At 36.3% G+C, this 17,025-nt stretch overlaps 1 protein-coding gene and 1 long non-coding RNA gene across 3 annotated transcripts in view; one reads left to right on the top strand and one right to left on the bottom strand.

The window, feature by feature from the left end:
* Positions 1 to 17,025, bottom strand: part of LOC107215924 — a 39,362-nt gene that overhangs the window by 21,468 nt on the left and 869 nt on the right. For both annotated transcript variants that reach the window (XM_033520507.1, XM_015652325.3), the window contains exons 2-6: positions 14,335 to 14,505; positions 12,329 to 12,451; positions 10,306 to 10,353; positions 7,840 to 7,928; positions 6,456 to 6,548 (exon numbers count right to left, since the gene is read on the bottom strand). In XM_033520507.1, the coding sequence (XP_033376398.1) occupies positions 6,456 to 6,548; positions 7,840 to 7,928; positions 10,306 to 10,353; positions 12,329 to 12,451; positions 14,335 to 14,446 (465 nt within the window). In that variant the 5' untranslated portion in view covers positions 14,447 to 14,505. The remainder of the gene's footprint in view (positions 1 to 6,455; positions 6,549 to 7,839; positions 7,929 to 10,305; positions 10,354 to 12,328; positions 12,452 to 14,334; positions 14,506 to 17,025) is intronic.
* On the top strand, positions 9,946 to 11,601 carry LOC107215927. Its single transcript, XR_001525303.2, has 3 exons — positions 9,946 to 10,009; positions 10,622 to 10,704; positions 10,976 to 11,601. It is a non-coding gene; the product is annotated as an uncharacterized LOC107215927 (long non-coding RNA).

The following is a 17,025-nucleotide window of genomic DNA, read 5'->3' as shown; positions in this document are numbered from 1 at the left end:
AACATACCATAATCAAATTATTTAAAATTTCCTTTTGAGTGAACTCATTGAACATTCATATTCTGTCCATGAGACAGTTCTACAACTCTGACTAGTCTGCTGTGTTATGATGGCTTAAGGGGACCTCTAAAAGGAAACAGAATGCTTGAGGGAAAGCAGGAGCACATTTAAGGGTACCAGCTTGCTGGATATTACAGCATTGGCAATAACCACCTTTTGACAGAAGGAGCAATATGTCCTTTCAGCCCATATGACAACAGGAGATGGAAATAAAATGTCCTGCAGTTATTGCAGAATACCTCAAGGAAGTTTGAGTATATACCTTCTGTTATCAGCAAACCTATAATGGGAAGCATTCTGTTGTGATCAAGTCAATGTAACAACAGTGTATCTGCAGCTTCAATCAAAGAAGTCTGTTTTAAAGAATACTATGAAGATAGTTGAAGAAAATTTGTCTTTGGGAAACAAATACCTTCTAGGGACTCAGAATTGTAAAAAGTAAATATAAAAGGAATAGGAATGTTTGGTGAAAGTAAACCAGTAGAAGAAAGGAGAGAGATTCATACGTACAATGTAGAAATTCATGCTAGAGCAAGGGAGATTCCAGTGGGATCTTGTAAAGCAAAAATTGCATATTTGCAAAAGCAGATTGAGATCCAGAAATTTAAAAAATATGCTGCTGTACCTGCATAAAACGATGGAAAATTAGATGGAAAACTGTCAGAGGAAAATTATTTGGAAAATGACATTATGTGACTGGGAGAAGAAAGAACTCAGAGCAGAAGCATAATGAAACATCATTAGGGCTGGGAGGTGCAGCAGGTTATTAAAAAACAAAATTTTTTGCAAGAAATCGAGGAAGATGTGATTTTCTATTATGACATGTAAAGAAGGATGATGAAAAAACCTGGAGAATGTGGTGGACTACTGCCATATAAAGTTCCTCCTGGGAACAGTTTCTTCAGTAGCAGTCAAGACGATTTGCAAGTTCCAAGAGAGAAGCTACTTATTTTTAGTTACAATCTGATAATTTGTTTTCCATTGCATTAAATGAAGAACCAATTTAAAGTTTAGGTTTCACATTTAATGACAAAAATTACACTTTTATTCATGTCCCACAAGTGATTCATAATCACTTGAAATAGAATACATATGCTCATGCTGGAAATGTGATACAAATATTGTCTTTGGAGGGTAAAGAAAACATGTCAGTGATGGGAACTGAAAGAGATGTGAGAGAGTAGTAAAGTTTTAAAATAAATAGACTCAAAATTATATAAAGGTGATCATATATGATACAATGAGCATTACTCCAAGCTAGGGTCAAGTTCTGTACCTAACTTAGGAAGAAACTAGAAGATAAAAAGGAACGGATTTGAAGGCCAGCAGAAAACAGAACATCTTGTGTTGTATACGTTACACAAAGAGGTATAGAGCACACTGCAATCTACATTTGCCTCAGATTAAGCAAGGAAATGATCAAAAAGATATGAGTCATAAAATGATGATGCAACTAGTAAAACTGAGCTGCCACCTTGATTGCATTGGAGAAGCTATGGACCTTGGAAGGCATTATGTGGATGCTAAATGCAAAATGTAAGCAGGGGACATAGACTGTGTGAAACTAGGTCACACAAGCAACTCACTCTGGCCTGATAAAGCAAAAGAAAGAATCCAAACAGTCCTTGGTAAAGGACAAGAATCTTTGCAGGTGTTGTTAAGGAAACAATCAAGGAAGGGGTGGTGTTCCACTTATCCAATAATGTGTTGTTTTAATGACCAATGAGAGTTTTACCTCTCAGACCTTCTTGAATATGTCTATAAAAGAAGAACTAGAATAATAAACTTTGCTCTCTTGGACAATGAAGCTAAAAGAGTTATGTTGTGCTTCTTGCTGTTCCTAATACAATGCAACAGCATTACAAATTAGTTATGTGGTTTGTGGCTAAAACAGGGTTGATGACACACCAGTGAAAGTTTTAGCTGCTATTGTGCAGTGCATGCAACATCATGAGCTCCTATGTCTTCCCGCTCAGCCTCAGTGCTGGGATGGGGAAGAAGGCTGGGACGGAACACAGCTGGGACAGCTGTCTCAGAGTGGCCAAAAGGATACTGTATGCCATGTGATGTCATGGCCAGTCATAAAGCCTGGTGTAAAGGATGGAGAATGTGGGTGTTTGCTTAGAGAAGACTAGTGCTTAGAGACTGGCTGGGCATTGGTCCGTTTATGGGGGGAGATGAGCAAGTGCTTTTGCATCACTTGTGGCTTTTTCTGACCTTCACATATTTTATTTTTGAGTTTTTTCTTAAAAGTTTTCTTACTTTTGCTATTCTGTAAGAAATGGATATTGTGATGGTTGCTCTTATGAAGGTTAAATATATGTTATAAGGCTAAAAGAAGTTCTGTTAAGATCTGGTGTTTTTTCATACAAGTTTTGTCATGTTGAAAGTTGATCTCTGACCATTGGGCAAGTCAAAGCAAGAAGGATTGCGCAGACTCTGAGAGGCAGGATGAAGGAGGAGCTGGGTTAGAAGAGTGACATATACATGAGTGTGGGGAGGGTGGCTTAATAGGGGGTTGGCTTGTCAATAGCAGATATAAGAATTGTTATGGGTGTGGGTGGTGTGCCTCTGGCTGTACTTAAGCACCCAGCACTCTCTCTTTTTCCTTGTTCAGTCCCATGTTGTGGTTCGATAAAACTTCTGAAATTTTAAGAAGGGAGGTGTCATTTCTCACATATTCTCTCCCCTGTCCACTGGCAGGGAATGGATCTGCATGAACATCTGGGGCAGGGGCTTGGAAGCTGGCTGGAGCAACACACCTCAGTGTATGTTTTCCCCACAGATGTCCTGACAAATGGTAGGGCTGTGCTTCCAGCCCTGGGTCAGTCAGCTCCGGGTGTACTGGACATCCCTCCACTGAAAGTAAATTTTGACCTGCACACTGCTGCCACATGATCAAGAAAAATGTTTTGGCAATATCAGCGGTAGCATTCACTCTGTCACCTTTTATTCCATTCATACTGAAGGTGCAGGGTCTCTGATACAGCAGCCTTCAATGATGGCGTGACTTTGTTCAGCCCAGAACAGTTCACTTTCACCCACCATCAAACTTCTACACTGGGCATACGTGACTACTGAAGGGTGAAAGAGGCTTGCAGATCCCTCCTTGGCTTTTCAATAGATAAATCACCTTCTGGACCAAAAAAACCCAATAATCCTCAAGCTGGATGGCAAAAAGGACTGTGCCCCCACCAGCCTGCTGCTAAGTACAGTAAAGATGGCATTGTCACGAGTTACAAGGTCAAAACTTTGGAACCAAGGTATCTTGGTGGGCCACACCAGAATTTACCTGTTTAGAATTTATTTTGGCCTACTTAACTGGAGTAAAAAAATACATCTATTAATAAAGTCTTTCATAACTGCATAGCCTCTGGTATAATCTCTCTGTTATCTACCCTCATCAAACTACTCAGTAGAACAGAGAGGACTGTGGAATAAAAACTGTTACAGTTCTTAATAGAACTTTTACAGCTGCAGTCCTTCAGATCCCAGTCCACCCACGCTGGAGTATTCTCATCAGAATTTTGGGAAATGTTATCCAGATACAATCACCTAATAACCTTGCATTATCCAGCAAGATAATGCTTGAAGAGAAGCAGCCAGATCCAGAAATTGACATGGTTGAATTCTATCTTTCAGTATTCTTTTAAGAAAATGTGTTAATTTGTGGAGATTTGAAATGGAGGGAAAACTGAGTGCTACTAGTACTTAAGAAAAGCTGAGAGGGTAAAGAATGTATCTTTGAAAGTCTGAGGGTAGTAATGGATCAAGAATAGTAAAATATTGTGATTGAAGAGAAGTTACACTAAAGTGAGATACTATATGTACATATATATGTACTGAAGAAGATGTGTATTTCTTAGATAACCATTATATACCCACTAATTTCTGCATGCACTTCTGGAAGAGTAAAAAAAAAGAAACAGCAAAAATTGACACATAACTAATGCAAATGGTAAAATGAGAGCTGTCTTGCCTACTGGGAGAATTACACACAAGGGGTGGGGGAACTGGGAAAACCTTTTAAGTGAAGGATCTAAAGGAAAATACTGTTCTGTAGCTGAGATCATTCTGTTGTGTGGTTAACTGCATTTTCTTTTATGATATTATTAATTGATTAATTATTAATGATAAGCATGCTCTATTACAGAGTTAAAATAATCACAGATGTAAGTAAATGTTTTTGAGTGAACCACTGGCTTCTCCACTGCTGCTTTGGCTGGGATGCTGCGACTGTGTGAACTGTGTGAGGCCATAGCTGTCTCTACAGTGCAGTTTTCCATTCCTACCACAACAGCATTGCAATAAGTATTGGTTGTCACCTGTGCTGCCTTTCTGACTTAATTCCCAATCAGAACCAGATCTTATTGTAAACTACTATTTGCTGTAATTAAAAAAAAAAAGTATTGTTATTACAACATAATTAATATTTTTGATTAAATTTAATAAAAGATGTATCAATTAATATTGATTGTGAACCATGTTTTGATAGCCTTGGTTACAGATATTAATGTTTACAACACTATGTGCAACTATTCCTGATACATATATATAATTGGGTCCACAGATTCTCATGTTTCTGCTAATTCTACTGGCAGTCTTCAAATAGAGAGAAGGAAATGTCTGTCTTTAAGATCTACTATTCAAAGCTAGAAGATTAAATATCACATTTCAGCCCTGCATAGTTTTGTCATTATCTATGAGAAGTATTTCTCCATCTCAGTGCACTACTCCCACGCCCTCTCATCCTAAGGACAATGCAGGCATTATTCATCACACTAGAAATTATTTACTGTTCGGTTCACTCATTTTAGAAGATTTATTTAGAATCTCATGATTCAGAGTTGCCTCTGAATCTTGCCTCTTTGCCCTACTGGGAATGATTCAAGTGCAGGCTTCTGATTTCTCCTCATACAAATAAGTAACATTTTTTCTTCCCTTTCAGAGTATCAGCAAGAAATGATGATGACCAGATAATTTTCTGTCTTGTTAGGTAATGAATGGGCTTCCAGAAAGAATTTTTCATTTTAGCTATGTTTAAAAACCCAAAGTGATATATAGGTCTCTACAGGCAATTGTTACTGCTCTTTCCAGATGTCTCCCAAATTTGCAGGAATAAAGGCATAAAATCTCTGTGAACAGCTCCACAGAAAATGCATGTATTTTTATGTTAAAAAAGTGTATGAAATAAAAAAAAGTGTATTAAATATAATTTGCAAGATTCAATATGACTGTGATAGTTTAAAGCATACAAGGAGAGGACTAAAAGTTGCATTAAAAAGATCCTAAGCTTTATTGTTTTCTCCTTCTCTGTGGAGCCAAGGAATATTAGTGGCAGATGGGTAACTCAGCTGAGCTTAAACTGAAGGACCCACTTAGATTTTCCAGGCCCAGAAGACAGGAGATTTTTTCATTAATTATTAGTAGTGTAGCTCATACCTTTTGGAAAACATTTCAGATAGACTTCAATTTACCAGAACTGGTAATTCAATACTTTCTGATTTAGGAGAAAGGTTATCATTTTAGAAATCTTGGGCTGGGAATTTCAGGTTTTCAGGGTTTTACAGTCCCTCTTATGAAGTTCTGAAACTACCTGGGTCCAAATAACTCTAATTTTGCCTATTGGAAAGATTGTCTTTTCAGTTGAATAATAAACCTACAGGGCTACAATCCTAATAAAAACTATTATTAGTTACATTTCCTTAGTTTTGCATTTTCTGTAGGGTATAATGTCTATTATCCTAAAGTTTAAATATCCCAAATTGCAACTAATTTCCTTCATGTGGCCACTAAGTTTTATCAATTCTATCTAGAGAAGAGCCAACAAAACCAAGTTTTTTCACAAAAAAACATAAGAAACCACCCAGCTATCTGTATTTCTGTCCACAATGCATTACTGCTGATTTATAATCATCTGATGATAAGAAATTCAGTCTGAAAATATGACACAGCTTTATTACTACTTCCCAGAAGTTTATGACTGATGGATTCATTAGTTCTTAAAACATCATAACTTTTGTAATCTGATCCTTATAAATCTGCTAATATACTCATCCAGATTTTCTGCATCTAAGAATTTGTACCAGATAAAATCTACTATGTATCTCCTTCCAGTTTGTATAAGCATAGTAATACAGGAAACATATCCACCTTCCATGTTTGAATTGAAAGTCAGATATTTTGTCTGGAGATTGAAGGATGTAGTCATAAATACAAGTCAAGGGAAATTTTCTTATTTTCCTTTTCTGATAAAAACACAAAAAATCAGTTGAAAGAAAAGTAAGTAATTTGTCACTTAATGAGTAACAGGATGAATTTAGCTGCCCTTTTTACACACCAGTATTTGCATACACAGTCTCACACACAGGTGTGATTTGATCATGATTGTATACCTGTTTAAAGTCAGGATCTTCATGGTTGCATGTTTTCATATTGCATCTCTCCACTGAAGGACAATCTGGCTCTGAACAGGATGCTTTTAAGACCTGTATTTACAACACACAGACTTGTTAATTTTGTAATTAATTTGACAATTTTTTCTCAATATTTTGATTTTTAAACCCATCAAATGTGGCATTAATTCTAAAGAAAGCAATATTTTGTTTTGAAGTTCATTTATTATTAAATTAAAATAACCAAAATTAATATTGGTTAAATTTAATTATGAAATTGATATATTCTTGAAAAACTTCCATTAATATTTTCCTCTTTTATCATTTGCAATGCAAAACAAATTGGGTTGAAAACAAATATTCAAGACAGTCCTTCAAACTGTGTAATGCCCAGTTCTATTTAGAAATGCAGCCCTGATTGAACCATATTGTACCAAGATACCTAAACTTTATCCCAGACAAGAAGCCTTGTCCTGTTCCATACAAAAATCCCTGTTGAGATTAAGGAAATTACTTGTATTAGGCTGGAAAAAGAAAGGTCCATGATCTTTCCAAGGTTTTTACATATCTGGTGGATCAAAAACCATATAATTTATGTCTCTTACAACATAGATTGCCCTAGAAAAATTCTGGAAATAGATTTTATGGAGAGTCATTTGTGAGTTAAAAACAAATGAAAAGCATCTAAGACTTTTTGAGGAAGCATTTGGTGTTTTACACCATCATGCATGACTGACATTAGATAAAGGGTTATTCTTTATCTCAACATTCCTGTGTAAACAGACCTTCTTGGACCTTTGCTCTGTTTCAGACGGTAAATTGCGACATAGCATTCTTCCTCACGCAGATTTTAGCAAGGCTTATAATCCCTCGCAGAGTAAGACTAATCTTGCCATCTCTTCCTTTCAGAAACAAACCAACACAAGGCTGGAGAAAATGGGAATGCTTAGACACCAGATGGCAAATGTTCCAAACAGGATGTTCAGCTGTGTTTTCTTTTCATCAAATTCCTTATCTCATGACGTGGGTTCATTGGAAGAAAATAATTTCCATCTTAAACTCATCTCTTTCCAAGGCAAGATTCCTGCTTTTTACTCCCCTCTTATTTTCCTGCATGTTTTCTGGCTAAGAAGCTCCCTCTTCCTCCACAGAGAGTGGACTCCAATGTTCCTGACTGTCTTGTAGTGGCATTAGTGAACTAGCCAACCCAAAAATTTTTGCAATAACCTTCTCTGAGTATTACCCAAGAAAGAATAAAAGGACATACTTAGATGTTATGAAATGTGGAAGGTGGTAAATAATGTGAATTTGAAAGGGTCTGGGGGAAATTGTCTTATAGTAAGAGAGCACCTATAAGTTATAAAGAGAATAAACAACTTCTTACCTTCAGAGAGAGATGCTTCTTACCCTTGCACAACAGGACAAATTCATTTAGCTTTGATCTCTGTGTGAGGATCACCAAATTTTTAGAATCTGTTTTACACAGAGGAGAATATTGTAATAATATGTGTATCACTTTATAAAATGAAGAAGAGCTGAATATGCTCTACAAAAACATCATTTATAGGCATAGGAATAGAAATAAATACAATCACTCTTGATACCATTCTATTGTCTAGTATTTAAAACCTGTGACTTTGTAAGACTTTAAATTTGCCATATATATAGTTTACTTCTCTACTTCTACGGTCAAGGTATGAAATATCAGTTATACACTACTACACATCATATGAACTACAGAGGCATATGTAGTAGTAGAAAAAGATGTGTAATAAACGTGCTTATGGTGTACACCTGACTTTATATGTATCAATATGGAAAATGTAGCATTTTTTCCCTTTTGTTTTCTGCATGTTTTTAGATCAAAATCCTTCTACTATCAGAACTGTGGATCCATTGTATTAATTAAATTTTTGAGCTAATTATGTTTTTTCAGCTACAGGAAGTAAGACAATATCAATAATATGGGACATTCTTCAGCCTAATAAACTGACAATGTTCATTGTTACCTTCTGGTACTTCAGGACCTCAGCAAAAAGTAAATAAATTAAGGTACCCTTTGCCAACAGACACAGCACACAAGAGCGTTACCTAGCAAAACCCATGACATTAATGACTACTCAGTGATGCTATACCTATCTGACTGGCTTACAAACTTACTTCAAGAATTACTATTTGTGCTTTTAGAAGTATCTCAAGTGTACCATTTAAGGCTAAAAATATAAAAGAAAGTGGCAGCTGATCTTTATGTTTAACAACGCAGCAACTGAATACAAATTTAAAAGATATTAGATTATTATGCACTAACACTTGCAGTTAAGGAGTCTGGAGTTGTTTTACACATTACCAAAGGCATTTTTTAGCCTCAGAAGGGTATTCAGGATTAGCAGAATGCATTCATCCTGCTTGACTGATTTTAGCTGCTGTTTGCGCTGATTTTGGTTGCCTTAACTTTCCTTTATTGAAACGCTTTTGTATTATTCTTCTGAAGGAATTTTTCCGAGGCAGCTGTAGTATGAAAATAGCATAAAAATCCTTGTTAAAAGTTGAGAAAAACTCTCTAGCCTAAACTGAGTATGCTTTATTCGGTTTACTTGACTATTCAGATAAATACGGTAGACTGTAGGTCTATGATTCTATCATTTTTATTACTTTTTGTGACATCACCTTAGATTGCCTCAACTGCAATTGTCTAATTTCAGTTATAGCATTTAAGAGACACATGATCAGGCAAGAGAGGTTTCTTATCCAAGCCAAGAGTGTTTCCTCTTGAAGGCAGGAGTGACAACAGAAGAGGTATGCAGGAGTCCATCCAGTTGAACAGGGACATCCATCAACATGACTTACATCCTAACTATTCTTGTCCATCTCCATCTGTAGAATTTATTGTGACTTGCTTATACATTGTTTAGTCTGAGCAAGTCCAAACTTACTCAGCCCAACTTCGTCTATCTAAAAGATGTGACAAGTGGTCTATCAGGCATCCAGAGAAGGGCAAGGAAAGTAAGGAACCTTTCCATGGTTGTATTTCACTTTCCATGGTATGTTTTCACTTTCTGATGGCTTTCAAATTAATTGCCTTGTTTCTCTGGTCATTAAAACCTTACCAGAGTCTAAGGGGCAATTTTAAAATTCATGCAAAGAAAATGGCTTGAAATTATATGAATTAAATAACTTCTTGCTTGGGATAAGCAAGAATACAAAGCTTTGGGATTTGGGAGGACATCAGTATTTTTATACTGTTCCCTAGAAATCCTCATTTGTCCCTTCTTCAAGGTGCAGTACTGGACCAGATGGATATTTGCTCACATTGGTTACAGGAGCCCTTGATGACTGGAATTAGAGTGTATTTTTCTTCCACTGTAATACCTGAACTAATATATCTTTAATTTTTGCAATCATTTCTCAAGTGTAAAATATGAAAGTTCCAAAAGTGCACCTTCTCTTTCTTCATATTGATTTCTTTTTGGTTCTCCTTTCCTGCTGAAACAGGCCTTTGCTATTTAAGACTCATATGCCAGCAATGGAACACTTTTCTACAAAAAAAAAAAAAGGTATGTTCCAGTTTGTATACAATATATTCCCTTAGATACATTCATGTTCAGTCCAAGCCACTACTCCTAATTTACAAATTTTGTAACGTTGAAGATTTCTTTTTATGGAACACAAAAAGGTTGTTTTATTTTCAGACCTGTTCAGTAACCTGAGCAAAGTGAAAAATCTGATATATTACTTCTAGTGTCAAGTCTGTATGTAAAATACTACTACCTTCTTTTCCTACTCTCAAATGTATCTTCAAAACCAGACCCTAACAAAGAGATGATACCTTTTTTCCCCACAAGACGCTTACCAGTAACTGCTGCTTCGTTCCTTGTGAACACACTTAACCACGCAATATCTAAAACAGAAGGTATTTAACAAATATGTGGAATTAGAGAGCTACATTCCTCAGATTTAGAAATAATACAAATAATTTAAAGAATTGTTTTGAAACATAACCTGAAAAGGAGTGTGTAATAGCAACAGATATTAGATTTCTTTTCTTGAGGGTCTCTGAATTCATTTAGCCCTGGAAGGCTGTACAATTAGACTTGTGGACAGGTACACTGAAGCCTGAATGCTGAGCCTAAAAGCTGTATTGATTGCTTAATTATCTTTTGCTACAGAGAATGAGATATAAGGGGTTGGTGACCATCTGCAAAGCCTAGTATGATATTAAAGAGGAGCCTGTAGTGCTTTGGCAGGGAAGGTGAGTACCCTAATAAGAAATGTATGGGATTGGAAGGGAACAGGTAACAGTAGCAGGTGGCTTCTGGCTTTTCTAATATGAGCCTGAATCACACAGCCAGTCAGCTGGGGAAAACATCACCCACTTCAGGTAAAAATGTCACAAATTACAACTGGTTGCTAATATTAAGTTGTCTTAACTGTATCACGAATATATGTCTGTGGTGCTTGTGTGCACAAGAATATTACACAACATTTCCTTTTTTTTATTTTTTTATTTTTTTGTCTTCTAGGACTATCACTTCTGCATCAGGCTTGTCAGATTGTGTATCTGTTCACAAACTTCTTCCACTGTACATCTATACAGGTTTTGGTTCTGTTCATAAATTAACATCAATAATTTTCTGACTGACTTTAAAAATTTTAATGGAGTTATTGAAGAAATGATACTGAAAAAAATACAAAACACACTTAAGTAAACTATCAGTGTAGCTGTCATTATTCTCAATTCAATAGAATAAAAGTTTAAGTAATTCAATAACTAACTTAGAGATTTTAACTTTTTCCTCTATTTTGGTTAAAAATAGTGGTTTTTTGAGGGTTTTTTTTTCCCACTTTCACACCTCTGGAAATGGTACCATTCTAGAGTAACTGCATCATTCTAGAATAATTGTATTTGACAGACATTATTTAACTCTACCAAAATTATATCCTCTAACAAGTCTTTCCATGATGATAGTTTATGATAACATCTTTGGTGTCAAATACAGAAGCCTCATTTAAGACAAAAGAGTTCAATGAAAAATTAAATAACCCCACAAATTCTAAAATATGCTCTATTCCCCATTTCACATTTGTTCTTGTATTTTGAATTTGTTCTTGAGCATTACCTTTCCTTTCTCTCTCTTAGTGCTCTATGTCTAGACTACACACTAAGTCAAATTACCATGAACAATGTAATCTTATAATTTAAATATATATCTTACCTACTGTAAATCAGGATAGAAGTTTTCTTGTATCATTATCAATATTCATTCAGATTCAATATATTGTTATGTTTGCAGAGAACAGGATCATAGAACCATTTAAGTTGGAAAAGCCCCTTGTTATCATTGCATACAACCATAATCTGACACTGCCAAGTACACCATGTTCCTAATAACCACTTTCAAAAACCTATGTCCCTACAGGGGCAGAGACACAAACCCTTCCCTGGGCAGCCAAATATTCCAAAGATTGGCAGCACTTGCAACAGAGGATTTTTTCCTTATAATTAATCTAAAGCTCCCCTTGCACAGCCTGAAGCCATTTCCCCTCACCCTGTCTCTTGTTACCTGGTGGAAGAGGCTGACCCCCACCTGGATACACCCTCCGTCAGGCGGCTGTGGAGAGTGATAAGTGCCCCCTGAGCCTCCTTTTCTCCAGGCTAAACACCCCCAGCTGCCTCTGCTGCTCCTCACAGGACCTGTGCTCCAGACCCTTCACCAGGTCCACTGCCCTTCTCTGGACACACTCCAGCACCCCCATGTCCTTCTTGGAGTGATGGGCTCAGAGACACATGACACATAATAGTACATTTGAAAATGTCCTGTTTTCTGTACTATAGAAATATTCATGCAGTTGGTGAGTTTTGGTACTTACAGTACCTTCATGGGATTGTGAATCCTTGGTACATATTTCATGATGACCATCTTCATCAATATCAAAATGCACGGTTTTTGAATCTTCGGTTAGGATATAACATTTCACTGTTTTTCGCAGACTAAACACTAGTAAGAAATGAGTTATAATTAATTTTACTATCAACAGAGAAATTACAACATTCCATTGGAAAAAGATCAAGTGCATTTTTTTAAACAATCTTTACTTGATAATCTACGTATATTTGAACTATGAGCAGTAGAGCAAATGTATACTAGAAGTTACCAAGTGGGCTTAAGCAACTGTTTTGAGGGTTTGGTGCTGGTGTGAAGAAGGAAGATAAATATTTCTTTGCTTAGAAGGTTATGTCAGCTAACAGAAAAATCCATCTCAACCTTTCAGAGAGATAACATGTGAAAACTTGAGTTTGACAAAATGGATTCCAACCCAAGATCCTGAGGAATAGTCCAAGAAAGAGGGATGGTGGACAGCATGCAATGTGTTGAAAAAGCCTGAAGACTAATGGGGACAAAGTGAATTTGAATGTGGGAGAGTGGGTCCACATTTGCATTTGGCTGGTGAATGAGCAGAGTTAGAGTAGCCAATGGAACTCTGTGGGAAGCCTGAGCCAAAAGAAGGCTGTTTACAGAACTCTTTGAATGGAGAGATGTGAAAAATAAAGCTGTAAGTTTCATTATGAAGAAAAGAAGAGATAAAGTAGGGAATGTTTCTCTGCATACTGTTTATAGACTAGTTTCCTGTATTTCATAGGTAACTACTTGTCTGTTTCCCAGTTTTGCATTTTAAATTTTGGATCCAGGTATAAACAGGACTTTCAGGTTAGAGTGCTCATGGCTAGCTAAAATAGAAGCATTTAGTTTGGGGATCAGAGATCTCATACTGAAAATAAAACAAAAAATCCCGGGTCTTTCTAGCTAAAAGTTTCCATGAGGGAAATTGCTCCCTTTCATTCCTGAACACAACTGTGTTGTTCTGGATATCAGAAGGATGAATGTCCAGACACTTGGATATTAGACAACTCCACTTGGATATTAGACACTGTGAGGCAGAATTTTGATTATGTCCAGCTGAACATTGTTTTACTGGAAGAGGTTTGAAGTGCAGTTGAGACATTTCTGAGATCACACAGACCTCTGGGATATAGTGCAAGATAAAATCTCCTGTCTTTGCCAGAATGATTAGGGAAGCAAAACAATAGGATACACAGAACGCATATGCAGTGGCATAATGTTTTAGTAATGTTTGGCTTCACCAAATATCTCATTTTATAATGAAATATCTCCTCTGAAACATCTGTATTTAGGCAAACATTTTGAAAAAATTGAAAGAAAGCCAAGAAGCTTTCTTTCCACCCTGTTTGGGCTGAGCAGAAATTCCGCACACACAATGAGATAGAAGGATGATGCACATTCTGACCACCAGAGTCACACCCTCCAGAAGTGGCAGGTTCTGTGTTGGACCTTTGATTACATGCACCGTTTGTTTATGGCTAGACAAAGGTTTCCTCTTTAAAGGCTGCTGGCAATCAGGCTTCCAGAAAAAAAGATGGGTTGTTCTAAAAAGCAACAGGACAACAACTACAATAATCAATACAGAAAACCTTTTAAAAATTTTATAATGATGTAGCTACAGTAGGAATATAGTAGGAATATAGTAGGAATTCTATTTGCAACTAGAATTACAAGAACTAGTACAGTGCCCAAACTAAAATGATTGGCAGGTCCACTTACATAATTCACTCATTTCCAGGGAGATACATTTGAACTTTAGGAATTACCGTCCTGAACATGATGGTGTGAAAAATGTCAGCATTTTAAGAAGTATTTCTGTTCTGGTTATTTTAAAGGTAGCTTTTGTGGTCTGTTTTACACCAAATTTTGGCAGAATTATAGAAAAGCTGTTCCACATGCTTAATTTCATTGGAATTTTCTTTGAATTAGAATATTCTTTTCAATATTACAAACATACCTGTCACTCAGGTAAGAGTTACCTGGCTTTCCAGGAGCTGTTCTCATACGTTCAAGCAGAAATTTCTTCTTCACGGGCTGCCTTCTCTGGCGAGGCATTTGATACGGCTTTATACGGCCTGAGCGGAGCAGCATTGCATAGGCACTGAAGAAATGCTGCTGCTGATGATCTCAGTTGACTTCCTTTTTGAGTCCTAAAGTAGGAGTTAGAATTTGTCACAAGACTTTGTGTTTCCATTGAGAAACAACTGTTCAAATATAATTTTGATAAATGACAGTTAATGGAAGTAGAGGATTTGATGATTTTGATGTTTGACTGCTTGCATGACCCAAGCCTTTGTCTTGGATAGCCAAAACACTGTGTTTCCAGTGATGATAAATCAGTTAACTATCTAAATTTTCACTAAGATGCATGCTAACATGGATAACACAGTTGTGTTGAAGGAATGTATTTTGAAAGACTTCTCCTTAGATGAGATACAAGAAGTGTTTGTTTGTCTTCAGTTTATGTTTGTCAATCATAGCTAGCTACATTTTGCTGAGTTGGAAAATCTCATTAATTTTGTGAATACAGTCTAAGATAATTGTCAAAGTATTGATAAGTGATTGAAAATTATGCAAACTTCAAATCAGCATAATCTGACTCTCAGAGGTATATGCAGGTATATTGCAATCTTAAACCAAGGTTCAGGAAATCTTGCCTTAGAAATGAGAACTGGAATTTGGAAATTTGAGGAATATATTGTAGTTTTTAAGGAATATCAGTTAGGTTAGATTCCCGAAGGAGAGGCTGATGTCTAAGAATGTGAACTACTTTGATAGTGAAACCACCCAGGCAATAACTAAGGTATCCTGAAGTTGCAAGCTAAATCACTGCATTTCAGAAAAGCTAAGAATTTTATTTTTATTTAAAGAAAGGGAAACTGAGATTCTGAAGTCTACATGCTCTCCTGAAGTCACCTGTTTATGACAAGTGTTTATGGCAAGTGCAGACCAAGAAAAACAATGAGCTTCAATTCTGTCTGGTATCCTGGTGAATGAAGCTTGTCAAGATGGGTACAATTTTAGCCCCATGTGGCTTTCAACAGAATAACTAAATATCTGTCTATCTGTCAGATCAGAGAGATCACAGCTCTGACACAAGTGTTATGGCTTGTAAATTCACCCAAGGAAGGGTAGGGCAGTTTTGTTTTCTCGTTTGGTTCACTTCCCTGATGCAAAACTTCATATTAATTTTGTATACAAAATTAAAGATTTATGTCCCTGGCAATTCTCCTGTTACTGGACTAAACGAGATAACTAAGGCTCTTATTCACTCTCTTCAACTCTAGTTATAACAACGTTCAGTTAGATCACTGAAAAGTGAAACACTTATTTTATGGAATTGTCCTTCCTTGTAAATAGGGCTCATATAATGAACAATAACTTGCAGTCAGGGGTAGAAAGAAGAGGCTGGGTTTTCCTCATCTTGCTGAAACTGCTTTATCACTGAGCATTCTAAACAAACAAAAACATTCTTTGAGTTTTTTCACTAGAAACTCTGGAAACTTCCACCTGAATCAGACTCTGGTGTGTGTGGACAGTAATACCACCTTGTGGATCCTGACAGATATAACCTTTAGGTGCTCATTAAGACTTTGCAAGGTCTATGAGGCTTAAAAACATACAGTCACTTACTCAAATTTCCTTCTGAAAACAAGTATAATTCTAGTTTGGCTGCTCTTGATCAGAAGTTCTGAAGATCCCAATTGCTGATTTTATCTATGTCAGAGTCTTGCACCTGCATTACTTACACTCAGAACAATAATTAAAAAAAGGAGAATGTTCACAAATCAGGACTCTGAAGGATTCCTGAAGAGGGCAGGCCAGTTCAAAGACATTTTCAGAAACATATTTAGGAAGTGGGTTACTTCTTAAGAAACCTTCTACAATGAATGATGGATAGGTAATCTTGATGTTATGAAGGACTACACTGAAATTTAACTATTTGGTCTTGTTAAAACAAGCAGAACGTAGAAAAGTCTGTGTTAGAACTTCACCTCTGTTGGCTCTCCAGAAGCCAATTAATTGTTCTCCAGAACAATTAATGCTCCCCTACAATAAATAAAACTAGCTTTCACACCTTGAATTGCCTCTTATATTCCTTAAGACTGAGTGACATGTAACTACTCCCATTTCAATAAATTTTTCCTGTCGTTACATGTTGTTATATACATGTCACCTATGCTCACATTTTTCATTCTTTGTAATAGGTTTTTATGCTGTGTGTATCTCCCTATGTTGATTTCTCTATCTTAATGTCTTTCATTTTGTAATAGGTTTTTATGCTGTGTGTATCTCCCTATGTTGATTTCTCTATCTTAATGTCTTTCATACATATTTCTTCAGTTATTTTCCCTGTTCTATAAAGAATACATTGAAGAGGACTAGGAAAAATTGGATATTGCTCTTGGCTGCAGGCCTGTCAACCATTGTTTTGGAATCTTGGCTCTGATTTGTTTCATTTTGCATCTAAACTAAGTGTAAGGGAATTAAAGCTCTTTAAAATACTGAAACTAGCAGCAGTCTAACTACTCCTAACAAACTAATGAGTATGCCTGTGGCCAATGACAATAAGATCACACTAAAAGCAGAGGAAATTTGATTTTTTTTCCTACTACAAAGACTACATGAATGCATTGATGTGAAGACAGCAAAGAAAATCTGTTATACAA

Source organism: Parus major, chromosome Z, assembly GCF_001522545.3.
Source record: "Parus major isolate Abel chromosome Z, Parus_major1.1, whole genome shotgun sequence".
NCBI classification, from domain to species: domain Eukaryota; kingdom Metazoa; phylum Chordata; class Aves; order Passeriformes; family Paridae; genus Parus; species Parus major.
Note: the sequence above shows the minus strand (reverse complement) of the source record. Positions and strands in the feature narration are given on the sequence as shown.